At 38.0% G+C, this 20306-nt stretch overlaps 1 protein-coding gene and 1 long non-coding RNA gene across 2 annotated transcripts in view; one reads left to right on the plus strand and one right to left on the minus strand.

Annotated features, from left to right (window-relative positions):
* The first annotated feature begins 327 nt into the window (after window positions 1–327).
* CCDC195 (coiled-coil domain containing 195) lies at window positions 328–15282 on the plus strand. The gene is made up of 3 exons (XM_089916292.1): window positions 328–1218; window positions 6033–6279; window positions 14840–15282. The coding sequence occupies exons 1-3, from the start codon at window positions 957–959 to the stop codon at window positions 14970–14972; spliced, it is 642 nt and encodes a 213-aa protein (XP_089772418.1). The 5' UTR covers window positions 328–956; the 3' UTR covers window positions 14973–15282.
* Window positions 12434–20306, minus strand: part of LOC111171882 (uncharacterized) — a 46989-nt gene continuing 39116 nt past the window's right edge. The window contains exon 2 of the long non-coding RNA XR_002643773.3: window positions 12434–20295. This is a non-coding gene — a long non-coding RNA (uncharacterized LOC111171882). The remainder of the gene's footprint in view (window positions 20296–20306) is intronic.

Consider the following 20306-nt stretch of genomic DNA (forward strand, 5'->3'; position numbering starts at 1 on the left):
ATCACCATGAAAAATTATCTGATCATTTTTACTCTATTGCAAAAAGACATTCATGTTTAAACATGAATTGAATTTCCAAGTGGTTATAGAGAATATGTTATCTAAGATTCGTACTTTTCATTCCCAACAAAGAAACCTCTTCAGGAAATAGGTAATGAAAGCTGTTAGTGTTCTTCTCATTCAAGATTAATGTTTAACCTGTATCTTCTTACATTCCCAAAATAGCTCTGGGCAGTATTTGCCCAAGCAAACACTCTGAAACCAAATAACAGCAAAAATGCTTATAAGATAGAAACCTACTGAGAAGTAATTATCTGGTCCTTGAAATTATCTTAAGGGATTTAGGTATAATTATCAACGTCTCATTTAAATAATCTCACTGCAATTCATATGACTTCCTCTGCTAGCTACCCTTAATCAAGAGGTGTCAAAATTAATAATTTACCCAAAAAGTACAGAACTATGATATATTTTACAGAGAAGACAAGGAATAATTCTTATGTGCCAGTTTTGATGTGCTCGTGCCAGTTGGTGATTCTATGAGACGTCTGATCCCAGAAATAGCAACAGAGAAAAAACTTGAGTGGCTGGTAGGATGGTGAGTTCATGACAGAAGCAAGAAACTCTGTTCCTCACTGGAAGTTTCTGGAGTGTCCTCTGCAGACACAAAGCAATATTCTAGAACTGTGGATTGATATGAAATGAAAGATACAAAGAAAAGCTCTGTTCTGAAAAACAAAACCCAGAATGAATAAGTCATGGAGATCCTTTACCTCCCTAGACAGCCTAACTCCCCAGATGCTGAAAGATGGCATAGAGAAGAGTGACACCTATTGTTCAGGAAGGTTTATGGGTGGGATCAACTTGCTCCACTGAGTAGATTGTGCATTTGGTTCATGAGCAAATGTTGATCTGTCTCCCTAAAGGAACAAACCAGAGCGACCTGAAAAGAGGCAATGGAAGCAAATATCCAGCTCATGAGAGTTATCCAGGAAATGCAGGCAGAGATCAATAAGCTGGAGAAAGAGAATCAAGCCCTCCGGATGAAACTGACTTCAAGTAGTCAGAGAACCCCAGGCTCAGGGGGAAAATCAGGAGATGAGAAGGAGGAGGAAGTCACAGGCCTCAGTAAACTTGCAGAAGTGCTTGGACAATCTCCAGCAGCCTTTCATGGTGGTGTTTCCACTGGTACGGCCCCAGCTGTGAGGGAACACCAAGGTACCGTATGTCCATAGCTCTTTTGGGCTGTGCTCACCTTTGCAAATATCTCCTAAATAGTAGGTTTATTGTGCCTCTGACATAACTGTGTAATTTGGTATTACAGTGGTGAGTTCCATCCTTTTTCTCCTGGTAGATTAGCTTTGAATCCCTAGGGAAAAAATTTCTTTAGCATCTTCAAGCAACATATTTTAACAACATTGAAACTATCTCCAGATAGTCCTGGAAAGATAAGGATGACAGATTTGTGGAAATCAGTCATATTAGAAGTAATGTTTTTTTTCCTTTCTTGACTTCAAGCATTTAAATGCTACATAACGGAACACCAAATGGGTACGTGTCAAATGGCGTGCTCACTTATTAACCTAGAACAGTATTGCATAATAGTTAAGTATATGGATATTAGAATCAGACAAATACAGTTGCCAGTGATCTGACACCAGTTAGCCACTTGATTTAGAGCTAGCTCTAAGAAATCTTTAACCCTCATTTTGTTCATTTGGAAGTGTTATAGTACCTATCTTTTACATGGTTGTGAGGATTGACTTTAATGATAAACTAAGTGCTTGGTATAGCATCTGGCAAACACACAACAAATGGTAAGTATTATTTCTTATCCGTATTTTACAAAATTTTTACTGTCCTTTATGAACATATGTTGCACATAATTCAACTTACTATACAGGTTGAAGACTTCAAGAATAAAAGGCAATGATATATTCTAAAAGAATCAAATCTCTCACCCTTTATGGGAAAGAATTTTGACTGTGAGGATTATACATTAAGTCAGAAATCAGGAGAGTGAAAAAATACATTCTTCATTTAAATGAGTGCTTGCCTACATACAGTATTTTCAAATAAAATTGATATACATAATTAAATACTCAAAGCGCTTAATATCCTCTGTCAAAAGATTCAGGCAATGCCATCTAGAGGCGCTGAACAGCTTGGCAATTGGACATGTTCTATTGCCAGCTGGTTTTTTTCTGTTAAAGAGGTCTCTTTCTAGTATGGGTCCCTGTATTTCAAAGCTGGGAACAGATTCCAATCACAGTCTTTTCCCTTGTTGTCAAGAACAAATCTGCATCTGAGTTATTCTGTCTGTTGGTTATTTAGTAAAACTGAAAGAGTAACCTATAAGGAAGTTAGACCTTCTCCTGGTGAAAAAAAAAAAAAGATATGGACATGTGTAGTATATCCTCCCCCAGGCTTCCTCCACCTCTGAATTCTTGACATTTGGACTGAATAACTCTGTATTATAGCAGTTTGTCTCGGACATTGAAGGATGTTCAGCAGTTTTTCCTGGCTTCTAAACACTAGTAGTACCTGCCTCTCCCCCTTCAGTTATGACCATCAAAAATGTCTTCAGACATTCCAAATGTCACCTGGAAGACAACATTTCTCCCAATTGAAAACAACTGCCTTACTCCAAAGGTAAACAACTCCTTCAAATCTATTTTTCATGATGCTTATCCTAATGCAAAAGTAATTTGGGCCTCAGTATACCTAGTGCTATTCTAAAACAAGCATTAAACTGGTTAAAGAACAAAGAGTATTACCCTTTAAACCCTGAATTCAGGGCCTGAATGCGATCAAATTTAAAGGAGGTTTGAATATTATTAAGAGCTAAATACACAACTGATAATATACATTTTCAGCCACTGAATGGTGACCTCCAATAAGAATATAAGCATTAAGTTGGAAAAGGACTAGTGAAAAACATTTGGTGACATTTGGGGAACTCCTGCCAGTTGCACCAATAAAACAAAGAAGGAAATACGATTTAAATTTGTGCTTAGAAGCCCAGTTGAGTTAATTTAAGTGATATTTATGTGTGTCTTACATGTGATGTTCTATTATGAAAGTGATATAAGTAGAAGGAACATTGGCCTGAGCATGAAGAAACCTGGGTTGTAGTACCAGTTTTGTAATAGTTGGTCAGTGCTGGGTAGCTCACATAAAATTCCTGATCTTAGCATTATCAAGTAAAAATGAATGGGTTAGATGCCTTCCAAGGCCTATTCCAGCTATAAAATTCTATGATTCTATGAATGTGACATGTTTTATGATCACTCTCCTCATTTGTAAAATGGAGAAAGTGATAGAATCTATCTCATAGGGCTGCTGAGACGATTAAATGAGGTAGCACAAGTAAGACTCAGCATGAGTTACTTGGTAGCAGTTGTCGTCATATCATTGGATAGGTCGGAAAAATATTATTTGACTTAAGTTTAAGTTTTTTATTAGCAGTCAGTAAGATATTGCTGATATCAATCAAAATTCATACTTGCAACTGAATGCTAGAAATGTGCTGCTAGGGAGGAGATTTAGAGCTCATCCCCTTTTCTTACTGTTGAGGCTACAAGACCCAGAGAGATTAAGCAGCTTGTCTGATCCTCTTGAAAACAAAATAATATAAACCCATTCTTTGAGAAGGAACGATATGAAATCAGAAGTGTGTCTCACTTTAAGAAGGAACAATTAAGGGGGGCCTGGAAGCGGTCACTTGAGACTAAATTCTCCTGGAAATATATGTAAGAGTGTGCCAGCATTTGGTAGGTATGAAATCCAACCCGTCCATTACAGGGATGTTGCCCTCACCCCTCCTGCCCTTTGCAATCTCACCTAGGCTCTTTTAGGGAAGAGATAATCTGCTACAAAGAAGATGCAAGAAGCAATTCTTTACAGGGAAACTCCAGCATTCCCTTCAATCTGCTCATACCCTTTGCTGGCAAATAAAGTGCATTTGAAAGTAATCTTCGAATTGGTGCTAATGACCCTGTGATGCTCTGTGGAATATTCTTTCCCTTTTATTGATAAGAAACTAAAGGATACAGATTATTTGTGATCCAGGGACATAAACCAAAAGCCTATATGCTGATCTGTCAAGCTGGAGTAAAGGTCCCAAACAATAAACTTTGCTATTATAAATATAATTTCCTCTGTTGTACTTTCCTACCATTTGGTATAGAGATATTGTTTTATAATCCACTTAAACAGAAACTTTTATGTTTGTCAATAGTCATAAACCTGTTTTTAGATAATTATAAAAGTGATATATCATGGCCAAAGGAAGTATTCAAAGATAATTTATGAATAGTATTTGCAGTTAATTACTTCAAATAGATTTGAACTTAAACTCCCCCACAAACTCTTGCTTAAAATATGACCTTCTGGGCTTCCCTGGTGGCGCAGTGGTTGAGAGTCCGCCTGCCGATGCAGGGGACACGGGTCCATGCCCCGGTCCGGGAAGATCCCACATGCCGTGGAGCAGCTATGCCCGTGAGCCATGGCCGCTGAGCCTGCGCGTCCGGAGCCTGTGCTCCGCAGCAGGAGAGGCCACAACAGTGAGAGGCCCACGTACCGCAAAAAAAAAAAAAAAAAAAAATGACCTTCTGCTCTTCCAAACTATGAAAAGCCAGGGCAGCCTGCACTTTTTGTAATGGCTATATAATTTGCTGTCTGTCCTCTGCAGACACAGGCCACAAACTTCAAAAAGAGAAAATTGTGCTTCCAGCCCTCTTTAAACCTAAACACGATGCTGCACTTTCTTATACCTTCATGCTCGTTAATGACAAAGCTATGATGAGAAAGAATAAAGATTCAACCAACATTCGCTAAGTGCTCCAGAAAATGGCAACTAACCCTTGAGGTCAGTGTCATTAACCCCAGGGGTAATAGCTAGATGTCTAAGTAGAGGTTGAATGACAGGCCCCAGGTCAGTTAGCACAGTGTTAGAAGTGAGACGCAGACAAATCAAGACTCCCTAAAATAAAGCTCTTTTATTCAAGGTGCTTTCATTACAAGGAAAGGAGATAGGATTTACCTCAAGGCAAGAGTTTATTAGCAGACCCTTATGGACAGAAATTGGGTTGGAAGCCCTCAGAAACTAAAGCCATAAATCTCTCAGTCTCTCTCAGGAGAACTCCTGTTTCCCACAGAAGGCATCTTTACTACTACTTCTTTTTTTTTTTTTTTTTTTTTTTTTTAATTTTTTGGCCGTGCCTTGTGGCATGCAGGACCTTAATTCCCCGACCAGGGATGGAATCCATGCCCCCTGCAGTGGAAGGGCAGAGTCTTAACCACTGGACCACCAGGGAAGTCCCAAGGCATCTTTACTTCTTTCCATGTGTCTGCCTTGCTTTCATCTCTCATTCGACAGGCATCCTCATAACAACTGTCCTAACTAAAGCCAACACACACATTTCAGGACAGTTGGGAGCAGCCAGTTCAATTATTTGTGGCTATTCAAGTGATGAGGGGCTGTGGATGAGCACCTTCTTCTAGAATGAGGAGAACTTCCAGAGCTGCATGTCTAGAAATTCATGTTCTTTGCATTTTAAAATCGTGTTTTATTATCTCTATATGTCCAGCTCTCTGTTCATATCCTATGCTCTCAGGAAGGTCTTCCCTGACCACACTATTTAAATAGCCTCCAGACCCCCTCCCTCATCTGCCTCTATCCCCTAGCCCTCATCAGCTTGATTTGTCTTCCTAGAACCTACCACTCTCTGAATTTTATCATATATTGTTTGTTTATCATCTGTCAGCCACACGAGAATTTTATGCAGGCAAGAATTCTGTGTTGTTCACTCCCACACCCCATCTCTTAAAAAAACACCTGGCTCATGGCTGGCACTCAATAATTTGCAAAATAAATCAATGAATGAATGTCTTTTATGCAAAAAAATAATAATCTAAAAACAACAGCTTTGGTTAGTTTCAATGAAGTATTTACTACCAACACAATCTTCCATTTGTGGATGTCATTAAAAGTAGAATTTTTAAACTTGAATTTTGTGTCTCCTGTACAGGCAATGTCATGATTGTTAGACGCTATTCCATTTCCTCACCAACTCATTTGTTAGCTGCAAATGATCCTTGGAAAGCTGGGAAAAAACATCCAAATCATGGAATTCTAGAAGCTCAAAGAACAGTCAAATCACTGGCATATTCTTCAATTAAGAAGCAAGACAACGAAGAAAAGATGTTTGCCCCAGATTCTTTTACCAGCAATGGTTCCAGCCAAAGAGCCTTTCCCAAGCATGGTTTTGGTTGCAGGTAATATACAATCTGTCTCGAGATAGTTTATAGTTGAATGCTGTGATGGCTACTGAGACGTTCTCCTGGATAAGCCAGGTCTTATCTAGTGGAAGTAATAAAACCAAGTAGGCTATTAGGCCAAGATAACTTCCATCGTACTTACGTCTGTTTTGAGAACCAAAAGAAAGAAATTTATGTGAGATCAAATGGTACCCTCTAATAGATGCCTCTAATAAGTGGAGAACCATCAGTCTTCACTTACTAATCAAGCATTAATTATCATACTCTGAGCTGGTCGCTGGGGATCCAAGATCCTGCAAAAGCTAAATGTTATGTTCAAAGCTTTCATTTAGTGACAAAGACGCACAAGTAAACTTAACACTGCAATAAAGAGCGTCTCAGGGAGAAGGCACAGTTACATTAGAAGCTGAACAGAGAATTCCTCTCTGAGAAAGAACTGTTCTTGTGGAGGAAGGCGCCTTCATGGGCTTATGTGAGTATAAGACAGGACTCTTTAGGCATAAGCCAAACAGGCCAAGAGACAAAGAGGAAACTGACCTGTTCTGCAAAACACATGAATTGGTATTTAAGGAGTTATGAGCAGGCTGCAAATGGGAGGGACTGAGGAAATATTTGAAAAGTAGGCTGGGAATCTTTAAGAGGAAAGTTGGCCAGTGGCCCTTGTAGTGGGTAAAGCCAAGGGCTCATTCGGAACAAGATTGTCACTGTCAAGCACCACTGTGTTAGAGCATCACTTCCCCTCCTCCACAATCTGCACTTCTACCTCCCAATTCCCAGTTACGCCCTGACTATCAAAAGTATATACACATCTTGTTTATGTTTTCCTTTGCTGTGGAAAAGCTTTTAAGTTATGTACTCAACATAGGAGCACATCAATATATAAGGCAAATGCTAACAGACATAAAAGGGAAAATTGACAGTAACACAATCATAGTAGGGGATTTTAACGCCCCACTTTCACCAATGGACAGATCATCAAAAATGAAAATAAACAAGGAAATACAACCTTTAAATGATACATTAAACAAGATGGACTTAATTGATATTTATAAGACATTCCATCCAAAAACAACAGAACAGTTTCTTTTAAAGTGCTCATGGAACATTCTACAGAACAGATCATATCTTGGGTCAAAAATCAAGCCATGGTAAATTTAACAAAACTGAAATCATATCACGTATCTTTACTGACCACAATGCTATGAGACTAGGTATCAATTACAGGAAAAAATCTGTAAAAATTACAAACACATGGAGGCTAAACAATACACTACTTAATAACCAAGAGATCACTGAAGAAATCAAAGAGGAAATAAAAAATACCTAGAAACAAATGACAATGAAAATACGATGACCCAAAACCTATGGGGTGCAGCAAAAGCAGTTCTAAGATGGAAGTTTATAGCAATACAATCCTACCTCAAGAAACAAGAAACATCTCAAATAAACAACCTAACCTTATGCCTACAGCAATTAGAGAAAGAAGAACAAAAAAACCACAAAGTTAGAAGAAGGAAAGAAATCATAAAGATCAGAGAAGAAATAAATGAAAAACAAATGCATGAAACAATAGCAAAGATCAATAAAACTAAAAGGTGATTCCTTGAGAAGATAAACAAAATTGTAAACCATCAGCCAGACTCATCAAGAAAAAAAGGGAGATCACTCAAATCAACAGAATTACAAATGAAAAAGGAGAAGTAACAACTGACACTGCAGAAATACAAAGGATCATGAGAGATTACTACAAGCAACTCTATGCCAATAAAATGGACAACCTGGAAGAAATGGACAAATTCTTAGAAATGCACAACCTTCCAGGAAGAAATAGAAAATATAAACAGACCAATCACAAGCACTGAAATTGAAACTGTGATTAAAAATCTTCCAACAAACAAAAGCCCAGGACCAGATGGCTTCACAGGCGAATTCTATCAAATATTTAGAGAAGAGCTAACACCTATCCTTCTCAAATTCTTCCAAAATATAGCAGAGGGAGGAACACTCCCAAACTCATTCTATGAGGCCACCATCACCTTGATACCAAAACCAGACAAGGATGTCACAAAGAAAGAAAACTACAGGCCAATATCACTGATGAACATAGATGCAAAAATCCTCGACAAAATACTAGCAAACAGAATCCAACAGCACATTAAAAGGATCATACACCAGGATCAAGTGTGGTTTATTTCAGGAATGCAAGGATTCTTCAATATATGCAAATCAATCAATGTGATACACCATATTAACAAATTGAAGGAGAAAAACCATATGATCATCTCAACAGATGCAGAAAAAGCTTTCAAAAAAATCAACACCCATTTATAATAAAAACCCTCCAGAGAGTAGGCATAGAGGGAACTTACCTCAACATAATAAAGACCATATATGACAAACCACAGCCAACATCATTCTCAATGCTGAAAAACTGAAACCATTTCCACTAAGATCAGGAACAAGATAAGGTTGCCCACTCTCACCACTCTTATTCAACATAGTTTGGAAAGTTTTAGCCACAACCATCAGAGAAGAAAAAGAAATAAAAGGAATCCAAATCAGAAAAGAAGAAGTAAAGCTGTCACTGTTTGTAGATGACATGATACTATACATATAGAATCCTAAAGATGCTACCAGAAAACTACTAAAGCTAATCAATGAATTTGGTAAAGTAGCAGGATACAAAATTAATGCACAGAAATCTCTTGCATTCCTATACACTAATGGTGAAAAATCTGAAAGAGAAATTAAGGAAACACCCCCATTTACCATTGCAACAAAAAGAATAAAATACCTAGGAATAAAGCTACCTAAGGAGAGAAAAGACCTGTACTAGAAAACTTTAAGACACTGATGAAAGAAATTAAAGATGATACAGATGGAGAGATATACCATGTTCTTGGATCGGAAGAATCAGCATTGTTAAAATGACTATAGTACACAAAGCAATCTACAGATTCAATGCAATTCCTATCAAACTACCAATGGCATTTTTCACAGAACTAGAACAAAAAGTTTCACAATTTATATGGAAACACAAAAGACCCCAAATAGCCAAAGCAATCTTGAGAAAGAAAAACGGAGCTAGAGGAATCAGGCTCCTGGACTTCAGACTATACTACAAAGCTACAGTAATCAAGACAGTATGGTACTGGCACAAAAACAGAAATATAGATCAATGGAACAGGATAGAAAGCCCGGAGATAAACCCACGCACATATGGTCACCTTATTTTTGATAAAGGAGGCAAGAATATACAATGGAGAAAAGACAGCCTCTTCAATAAGTGGTACTGGGAAAACTGGACAGCTACATGTCAAAGAATGAAATTAGAACACTCCCTAACACCATACACAAAAATAAATTCAAAATAGATTAAAGACCTAAATGTAAGGCCAGAAACTATCAAACTTTAGAGGAAAACATAGGCAGAACACTCCATGATATAAATCACAGCAATATCCTTTTTGACCCACCTCTTAGAGAAATGGAAATAAAAACAAAAATAAACAAATGGGACCAAGGAAACTTAAAAGCTTCTGCACAGCAAAGGAAACCATAAACAAGACGAAAAGACAACCCTCAGAATGGGAGAAAATATTTACAAATGAAGCAACTGACAAAGGATTAATCTCCAAAATTTACAAGCGGCTCTTGCAGCTCAATATCAAAAAAACAAACAGCTTAATCCAAAAATGCGCAGAAGACCTAAATAGACATTTCTCCAAAGAAGATATACAGATTGCCAACAAACACATGAAAGGATGCTCAACATCACTAATCATTAGAGAAATGGAAATCAAAACTACAATGAGGTATCACTTCACACCAATCAGAATGGCCACCACCAGAAAATCTACAAACAATAAATGCTGGAGAGGGTGTGGAGAAAAGGGAACCCTCCTGCACTGTTGGTGGGAATGTAAATTGATACAGCTGCTATGGAGAACAGTATGGAGGTTCCTTATAAAACTAAAAATAAAACTATCATACGACCCAGCAATCCCACTACTGGGCATATACCCTGAGAAAACCATAATTCAACAAGAGTCATGTACCACAATGTTCATTGCAGCTCTATTTACAATAGCCAGGACATGGAAGCAAGCTAAGTGTCCATCGACAGATGAATGGATAAAGAAGATGTGGCACATATATACAATGGAATATTACTCAGCCATAAAAAGAAATGAAATTGAGTTAACTGTAGTGAGGTGGAGGGACCTAGAGACTGTCATACAGAGTAATGTAAGTCAGAAAGAGAAAAACAAATACCATATGCTAACACATATATATGGAATCTAAAAAAAAAAAAAAAAGGTTCCGAAGAACATAGGGACAAGAATGGAGTAAAGACTCAGATGTAGCAAATAGACTTGAGCACACACTAGAGAAGGGGAAGGGGAGAAGATAAGAAGAAGGGGGAGAAGAAGAAGGGGAGAAGGATAAGGATAAGGGGAAGGATAAGCTGGGACGAAGTGAAACAGTGGAATGGACATATATACACTACCAAATGTAAAATAGATAGCTAGAGTTGCTTTGCTGTGCACCTGAAACTATCACAACATTGTTAATTGGCTATACTCCAATATAAAGTTTAAAAAAAAAAAGAAATATAGCTAGTGGGAAGCAGCTGCATAGCACAGGGAGATCAGTTCGGTGCTTTGTGTCCACCTAGAGGTGTGGGATAAGGAGGGTGGGAGGGAGACGCAAGAGGGAGGAGATATGGGGATATATGTATATGTATAGCTGATTCACTTTGTTATATAGTGGAAACTAACACACCATTGTAAAGCAATTATACACCCATAAAGATGTTAAAAAAAAAGTGTATACACATTTGTCTCCTCTGAGGAGAAGGAGGAAAATCAAGAAATAGGGACCTGGTTTCACGATTAACTTATCTGGGGAAGAGAAAATGGAACAAATATAGTTGGTGAGAGAATGAGTTATCTAATTCATCAGTGGCAGGAAATCAAATCAAAGGGTAACCATAATTAATAGGTCTGCAAGAATTCTCACAAATATTGGAGAGAGCACTAGACTTCCCACTGGATGTGGGATACAAAGGTTGAGCCAGTTTTATTTGAATTTTACAAGGCAGCATGAAAACTGTGTTTCATTTGTAGAAAGTTCTATTATAGGAGCAGAGAGAGGAACCTGGGTCAGGAAGGACAGGCAAAGAAAAATGGAAAGGTCATCCCAGTGGAGCAAAAAAGACAAGAAGAGAGAAGAAATCATGACTACAGAGAAAACTAAAAGTAGGGAAATCAGTGAGGATGGAGAAGTTAGCAGGATCCATCATAAAAGTCCTTCTATGGAATGCTAGGAATATGTGCTTTACCATTAATTATTGGAAAGCTACTAAAATACGTCTTTATGAAAATTTTCAAAATACATAAACATTCAGAAACTAATATTACAAATATCAAGATATTCATCTGCCAGAGTTTTATATTTTATCCAGATATTTTTATATATAAAAGAAAAAATGTTACTAATAAAGAGAAAAGCCCTATATCTCTCTTCCCCTGTACTCCTGAGGGGCAAGTGTTAACCATGAGGTTTTTTTCTATCCTTTCAGTGTTTTTTTTGCTTTCATTACCCACATCCATTCATTCAGCAAATACATCTTAAGGGTGTACTACGTGCTGGATTCTAGGCACTGAAGATACAGCAGGAAAAAAATTGTCAAAAATCTCTGCCAACGTGGAGCTTTTTCCTTTGTAACATAATGATCAATAAACATGAAAATACAGGAAGTATATATTATGTTAGACGGTGAGAAAAGTAAACCAATCAAAGGAAAAATGAAGGGTTTGAAGAGCAAGCATTGTTGAAATTTTTTATATCGTAGCCAGAAGATACCTCACTATCTGAATAAAGAAGGGAGAGAGAGAGTTCTGGGGATACGAGCAGGGGATTGGAGTGGGTAGGTGGGGGCACTCTCCAGGCATTGAGAACAGCAAATGCCAGAGGCCTGGGTGGGCCCACGACTGGTGTTTGAAGAAGGGCAAGGTGGCTGGTACTGAGTGCAGTGAAGGGAAGAAGCAAGACAGAGAGAGAGAAGGCAGAGAGCTAAGGGTGGTCTTTCACTCCTTTCCAATGATTCTGGATTTTTTCTAAGTGAATTGGGATGCATAATATACTGTTTTCATTTATATATATATATATATATATACACATATATATATATATATATGGAGAGAGAGAGAGAGAGAGAGAGGGAGCTCAGTTTTGAAAAGACTATAGAAAAACAATATAGAAAGCAAGGGGACCATGTTTAAGGCTAAAAAAGTAATTTAGACAAGAAATGATTATTTCTTGGCCAACGGCAATAACTGGATGTGGTTTCTAAACATTTGAAGGTGGAGCCAACAAGATCTGTTGACAGAGCAGATGTGGGATATGGAAACAAGAAGTGTACATCCAACCACTGTGTTCCAATGGCCATGTGTTTTCAAAGAGGGAGGAGGGAAGAAAGGCAGAGATGTACCCTTTGTCTAAATAAAATTATGTATATATAATATACAGTTACATAAAAGCACTAAATGTTCATTATTTTTAAATTGCTAATTATAAAATATTAATGTGATGTAAAAAGTATAAAAAGGAAAATCTTCCCTAATCCCATTACCTGAAAAACCACCATTGAGATTTTAATGGATATCTTTCCAGGTTTGTGTTTACATAGTTTATAATTGTAGAGTGCCTGTATTATAATGCTTTAGTTTTTGCACTTAAACCATTACAGGCTTACAGACCTACAATGCTAAACTGGGAAATATAGCGGTATTAATTTTCCCATTTCAATTTATATTATTTTCTATGGTAGTTTGGGGACCTAGCCAATGTTTATAATGTATTATTTTTCTGAAGCAAAATGTTTTCCAACTTCCAAGCTGCCAATGAATAAACTATTAGAACACAATCCATTTCTAATTTGGAATCTACTTTAATTTGAAAGATTGAGCCAATTGTAGAATTGTGTTAAAGCAAGAAAGTCAGTAATGGCTTAAAATCAACAGCTGGGTTGGCATAAAACCCAGTAGATACAGAGAACTGTTGAATAGGAATTAAGCTTTTTTTTTGTAGTACTTTTTTATTTTGTCTTTTACTTTCTCAGGGATTAACTAGTAAAGTAACAACTCATTACATTATTCCTGTAATTTTTGGGTAAATTCATTTCCTTTCTAATAGCTTTCAAAGACTCTTACAAAGATTTATCAAGAACCAATTTGTTTGAATTAGCTTTCAAATCAGTGAGACATTGTACCTAATTTGCTCATGAACTTTTCTATTATTGTACAAAGAAAGTATTTTATGGAATAATGCCAATGTTAATATTTCTAAGAACCAATGATCTCCAGAAACTAGAGACTGGATTTTAATTTTTTCCCTAATTTTGACATAGAAACCCAATCTTCTCCTCCTGCATTCAAGAAAAAAAAAAAACCTCAGGCTGTTGAAAAGATTAGGGAAAAGGGTCCATATGGACAACTAAACTTAGAAATGATATTTTACTGATAGGATAAAACAGACACATTAAAATAAATACATTGTCTTCTTTTCCTAAGCAAAGTGGTTAAGAAGACAGCCTCTGGAATCAGATGGCTGAAGTCCCAACTCCATCATTTGCAAACAGCATGGTCTTGGAAAAGTTATTAGTCTGAGCTGTGCTGTAGTCTATTCTTTTGTAAAAAGAGAATCATAATAGCAGTTACCTCATAGTTTTTGTGAAGAATAAATGGGATAGTCAAGTGAATGCTTGCTAAGTGGCAGAGCAGTTATTATTTTATTGATCCCATATAGAACTACTGGCCTTCCTCCCAAGGGAGGGAGCAGATGTGTTCCCCTAGATACAGGCCACTGAATGCCATTCAGTGAAATTATGGTCTTATCTAATTAAAGAGAGAGAGAGAGATCAAATCTAGAGAAAAGGCAATAATTTTAAACACTGTTCTTTAGACTTATTCCTGGGAGAACTTTATCCTGGTTTATGTCAAAATTATATATAACACTGTTCAAGAGGAAAGGAGAAGTGGGCAAAATGAAAAGATTTAATCCCTCACGTAACACTGGGTCATTGCTGTCACTTCTCTCTCCCCTTATTGCTCAGGTGTGATGGATATTCCATTAATGCAAACTCCAAATTGATTGGGATTATAAAATAATTCCCTCAAATTTCTTCTTCATTTCAACTGAAGAGTTTTGATGTGCAGGACCGTTTGCCTGAGAGAACATGATATTCTCCAACTTTAAACGCCAAGCTAATAATCCTCAGACCTACAGACCCTGCCTCAAAATTTTTAAATTTTAGTTTTATCAGCGCTATTCACTGGGTTTAATCAAAAGGCCAATTCCAATATTTTTTCATGCATATATATTGAACAACTAAACAAAAAAAATTATGATATATTTAAGGTGAACCTTTAACACTTTAAGCAATATTTGGTGACTTGCAAAAATAGTAAATGTTTTGTAGAAATAGTAAGTGTTTTTGCATAAAGGCTCACTAAGACGTTTTATTTCTCTTTCCCTATTCTGCGCTCTTTAGGGACAAGATAAAGACAGTCAGTTTCCTGTTACCCATGAACATGTCTTCATATTCCAAAAACTCAAGTTCTTTGAAATGCTCATCAAATCAGACCACAAACCAGCTAAGTACCATTACAGAGCAGTATACGTAAGGCGGTGAAATTTAAGAAGCAGTTGATTTCCAACATGTGGGAACACCAAGGCCTGGCTGGGTCAATGTCTTCCCCTGCAAAGACCTCTGGCAAGATGCTCAGTAAGATATACAAATATTTGGCGTTGGGTCAATAGAGTTGTCAGTGGACTTGGCCAAGAAATGGAAGCCATTACTTTATGTTGTTGTTGATGGGTGCACAGTGTCTGTGGAAGTCTCTCTATGCAGCATGTGAGCAATTAAACGTAATTAAATTAAGTTGCATGCTAAGTGTTTTGTATCTGTGCTATGCTGTCAGGAAATGCTGCTGTTCCCATTATGTGTCATTCTCCAGTTGAAACTATAACAAATCTAGAAAAAAAAAGTTCTATTTCTGATTATAACATAGAAGCCACAGTGATTATCCTTATAGTTAATTTGTGTGTTGATATTTCACTGACACAAGCTCACTTGGCCTTTTAATATCCCGTGTTACTGGCATGTAGACACAAACACAGCAAACTCCCACAGCGTATATTGTGGGTTCAGAGTAACTGTGGGCTGGCTAATGGCAAAGACACTCATCCTGGTTGGAAGGAAAGAGGAAAAGGTTCAAATGATTATTACTTAGGGGTTGAAAACCTCAGAACTCCCTCAAATCCTGAACTTCTAGTCAAGAGACCATCTCCTCCTCCAAGTTTACAGCAATCATGTTCTAATACCAGTATGCCTTTTAAACAAATATCTTAATGTTAAAATCTCCAGAGTGTTAAAATGCAGATCTGGGGGCTCCAGACAGGAACAAGACAAGAAATTCACATTTTAAACAAGCCTTCCCAGGTGATGTCTTAAACAGCTATGATTACTATCCGCTATTGTAAATACTAAGAATCATAGGGTGCCCCAGATCTGATGCCAAGTTGAAGAAGCAGGGAAGCAAGGAAAGGGTATGAATGGTCCAGTCTATTTCTAAGAGAGGTTTTTAATCATCACAAGACAGACTCCTGGAAGGGAAATGGATGAATCAACAAATACCCTGAGGTAAAAGTCACATAATGGGTCAGATGCTTCCTTTATTTATGATATTCATTTAAGATTAACAATATTCTCAGCATTGTAACAGGTGTACAATAGGGCAAGGTTACAGCCAGAGGGGAAAGATACGAAAGAGGGGAACTCAAATGTCCAGCAGGGACAGACAAGTGATAGAAAGGAGAGGGGGGGCTCTGGAGAACAGGCATATGCACACCCCATCCACATAGGGCTGCAACTACTCATGCTTGTGAGACTGTGTGGGGAAGGGGACACTCTATTGTCACATGGTCTATCGTCCAGTGGATGTTAAAATCTGGATTTTTATGCAAAATCTCCTGATTCATAAATACTGGCATTATGTTCAATTTTTAAAACATTGTGAACACCAAATATGATTTGTCTAAAGACCAGATTTAAGATACCAGGTAAAAACTTATATGTGAGATTTCTAGCTTTTGTGTTTTCTAGCTTTTGATTTTCTCTTGGTTAAGTTGATGAGTCATCAGCTAAAAGATGAACAGCAAGACACTTCCCTAGCATTCAGAGCTGTGTACTTTACCCAGAAAGAAGAGGAAAAAGAGAAAGAGGAAGAAGGAAGAGAAACCTCCCCATGATGAATTCTTAATGGTCACCATCACTGCCAATAGTGGCAGAAATTCATAACTCTGTGGGTGATGAAAGCCAAAAGTTAACAAATACATCAATCTATTATCAAAGTACACCAACATCTGCCAGAGCTATTTGCTTTCATAAATTGGTCTCCGGCAAATGTCCTTTGACAAATAAAGACATTGAAACAAAGGAAAACATAAACAATGTGTTCAAAATCAAATGGTTGGCCCTGGCAACTTTTCCAGCACCCCAATTCTGTCTGCTCTGATTTCCTTGAGCTATTTCTACTCCCTCAGCTGTGAATCTAGAATAAACTTAACCAGAAAATTGCTGTGTAGAGAGACAATGGGAAACATTATGGAGTTCATTTTATTCCTTAGTCCAAATTCTAGTTTACCCTCTAGAAAACAGATCTTAGGAACCTCGAAGTATCCAGGCAGGCACAATCATTGAGCCTGATGTTTTTACCACCAAAATAAAAAGGAAAGTACAGTAGTACCTTCTGATTATGGAAAACATCACCCATAGAACTTAAAAAATATGATAAAGCAGTATAAGAGAGAACTATGTGGTTATTGTAATCCACATAAAATGTTCAATTATAGTCCTATTTTAAGAGACAGTTCTGCCGCCTGCAGTAGTACTTAATTTTTAAATATCGATGTGGAGAAATGTTCATTTATTCAAGCTGTGTTTGAAAAAGCATGTAATTGAAAAATACTCTTTCTCATACAGGAGTGAATAAAAGACCTGTTGTAGCTTTAATTCTTCTTTGATTCCTGCTTTTATCATTAGTGCTGTAAGACAGTCAAAATATCTCATGACTACAATAATCTACTCACAATTAGTTTTCTGAAACGTGAGAAAAGGAAGACTGAATTTATCCAGTCTCATACATACTTAGTACTTTGACATTATTAAAACTACTTTGAAAGTCGATCTTGAAACACAATTCTCCATGAACTCAGAGAGAGATTAAACTTGTTCCTGTCCAGGTCTTGCTAAAAGATAATTCTCTGTGGCATTCAGGCTTACATTCAGGAAATAACTCCTCATTTTACCTTTTCCTTTAATTAGAATTTCTCCTCCTGCAGGTCAACTCAAAATTCTTACGCTTGAGATGTCTGAATGTGAGGACCAATTAAAAGTCTATTCTTAATAATGATAACAAATTCATTCTGCCATCTGCTCAATACCATTTTATGAAGACCGGTATACATTTTCGTTAAGAGTGTTCCAGAAGATACAGCCCCCCTCTGCTTTAGGGAACACAGTTATCAGTCTTAATTTTACTCATTCATGAAAATTGTCCCTAATTCCTTCCATTAATTTCCAAATACTCACCCTTCCTCCTTTCTTTCCTCCTTAGTCTTGAGGATTTTTAATTCACACAGTTACCTCAGACCAGAAACTCATTTCTGATGGAAAGTTAAGGGGAACAAGCAAGACTATCTAAGTAGGAAAAAATTCACTCTATGAAACACCTAGAAGGTTCTTGGTCTTTGAAATAACATTTTGTCCAACAAACCCCATTGTTTAATATAAGAAAAGCTTTCAGCATTGAAGAGCAGGTAGCTGAATGGATAGCTCAGAAGTAAATAACTCTTTGGCCCAATTGCTACACCATTTAGTGCACTAGAAAAAGTAACTTGCTAAATGGCCTCTGGTCACGTAACAGTTAAATGGGCATCCAAGAAGTGAGCCAATGACTCCCTTCCTAACTGTATTATTTCATCTAATATGTGGCTGATTTTATATTGCCCGTCAAAGATGTGGCCTTTTTCATCCTGGCCATTGGCTTTGGTTCTAGTTCTATCCAGACTGACTGTGGAAAACTTACATCACATCATCACACACAGACGCTTCCTCTCTTAAAACAGAAACTCCCTTTGGCCTCAAATCTTTTCTAAACCAACTCATTCAAGTGTTCCTCCCAAATATTTACTTTTTTCTCTCTCCAAGTGCTCTACATTTGTAGAGCTGCACTGAAGCTCATTCCTGGTCCCAGAAATCTAGCATTTAAACGATCTCAAGAAGCCATTCCAAGAAAAGCCAGCTCTCAGAAAACTGGAACTCCAAAATCGGAAAGTGCTTCGGCCCTCCCGGCCTTCTCTCCCCAGTCCCTGAAACTAAGCTGGTAGTGACAGTTCTCAACCCTGACTGCAGCATCAAATAAACCAGACAGCATTAAAAATCCCATTTCCCAGGCTTCACCCTAGATGGGTTACATCAGCAGCCCTGGGGATGGACCTTGTCATCAGTATTCCTTAGAGCTCCCCCCATGATTCCAATGTGCAAGCAATGCTGAGAATCACTGTTGTAAAGTCGAGGGGCTGCAAAGACCAGCCCTGAATGTCACAGATCCTGAAGAAGGCTGTGCCTTGACAGCACGGACAAGGACAGCCCTGGGCTCTCACTCCCTCACACCCATGTGATCTTAAGCAACATCACTGAGCCTCTTAAAGCTTAAGTTCCCTCATGTGTAAAATGGAGATACGCTGACATTCTCTGGCACGCGGAGATTTAATGAGCTAAAATATGTAAAGCACCTACTCCTATACCTAGCACCCAGTAAGCACTCAAGAAATAATAGTAATAGTGGTAGTAGTGGCAGTAGTAGTATGTACAGGACATATTCCTTGCCTTCAAGGAAAAGGTAAGCAGAGGTTTGCCCCCTCCCAGCCCTGCCCAGGGAGTTAGTGGCAGGCCACGCCGAGAAACCTTGTCTCCTGATTCGTGGCCCAGTAGACCTTCCACGGCACCACACTTCTGCCCTGATGACCTCAGCCCTCCTGTCACTGAGTTTGGTGGCTGCAGAGGATTTATGCAGTAAATAAGGCTGGACATGGCCCCAAAGCTCTTTCCCATAAGAAATATTATGTTTTAAATCTACTTCTTGAAAATACACTTCAAGAGTTCATTTCTTGCTTGAGAACTAGCACAACTTCAGAAGGTCTCGATGAACTCGGAGCCATTTCTCATCAGCTGCCTTCCGACCACAAAGGACCTCGTCCCCACAGGGACCGCCACTGCCAGAGCCTCTGAGCTCCTGTGGAAACCTTGGTGAAGCGGCAACCACCCTCGTGAAGACTTCCAAGCCAGTCTCTACACCGACTACATTATGCTGATGAACCCTGATATCATTCTCCTGCTCAGCCTCCAAGCAAACTGGGTATAATGAACTGAATAAGTCAATAAATGGAATAGGTCAATAAAATCTATTCGGGGAGCAAAAATGACTTCAAGAGGGCACTGTTACAAGCAAACAAGTCCATTTCCATCATTTTGGAAGGAAGTCTGCATTCAGAGCTTTCAAAAGAAGATTACAAGCCTTTAAGGTAATGGGCAATTCCACAGTTACTCACTCAAAAGTATCTGGCCTGAATTAAATTTTGATTGGAATCCTATGATGCTATATGCAAAATGCTTTATTAACTGTGTATTCAGTAAATGCACATCTTCTCAACAGACTCTCCAGTTAAGGCAGACTGCGCTGAATGCCAATTCTCATCCTTATCAAACATGGCAAGAACATCCAGAAAGTCAAATGTCACTTACCTATTCAGCATCACATCTTGGCCTCCACACAACCCTTTGCAATGTCTCCTTTAGCGGTCTTGACTTGAAAGTGAGTACAAAAAGCGGTGCATATACAGGTCAAAAAGTATTCTGCTATTATGAGAAAGTGTCCTTTATACCTGAAAAATAA

The sequence above is a fragment of the Delphinapterus leucas genome, chromosome 8 (assembly GCF_059928025.1).
Source record: "Delphinapterus leucas isolate spDelLeu-1000000601 "Yukka" chromosome 8, BTC_Dleu_Yukka2, whole genome shotgun sequence".
Taxonomy (NCBI): Eukaryota; Metazoa; Chordata; class Mammalia; order Artiodactyla; family Monodontidae; genus Delphinapterus; species Delphinapterus leucas.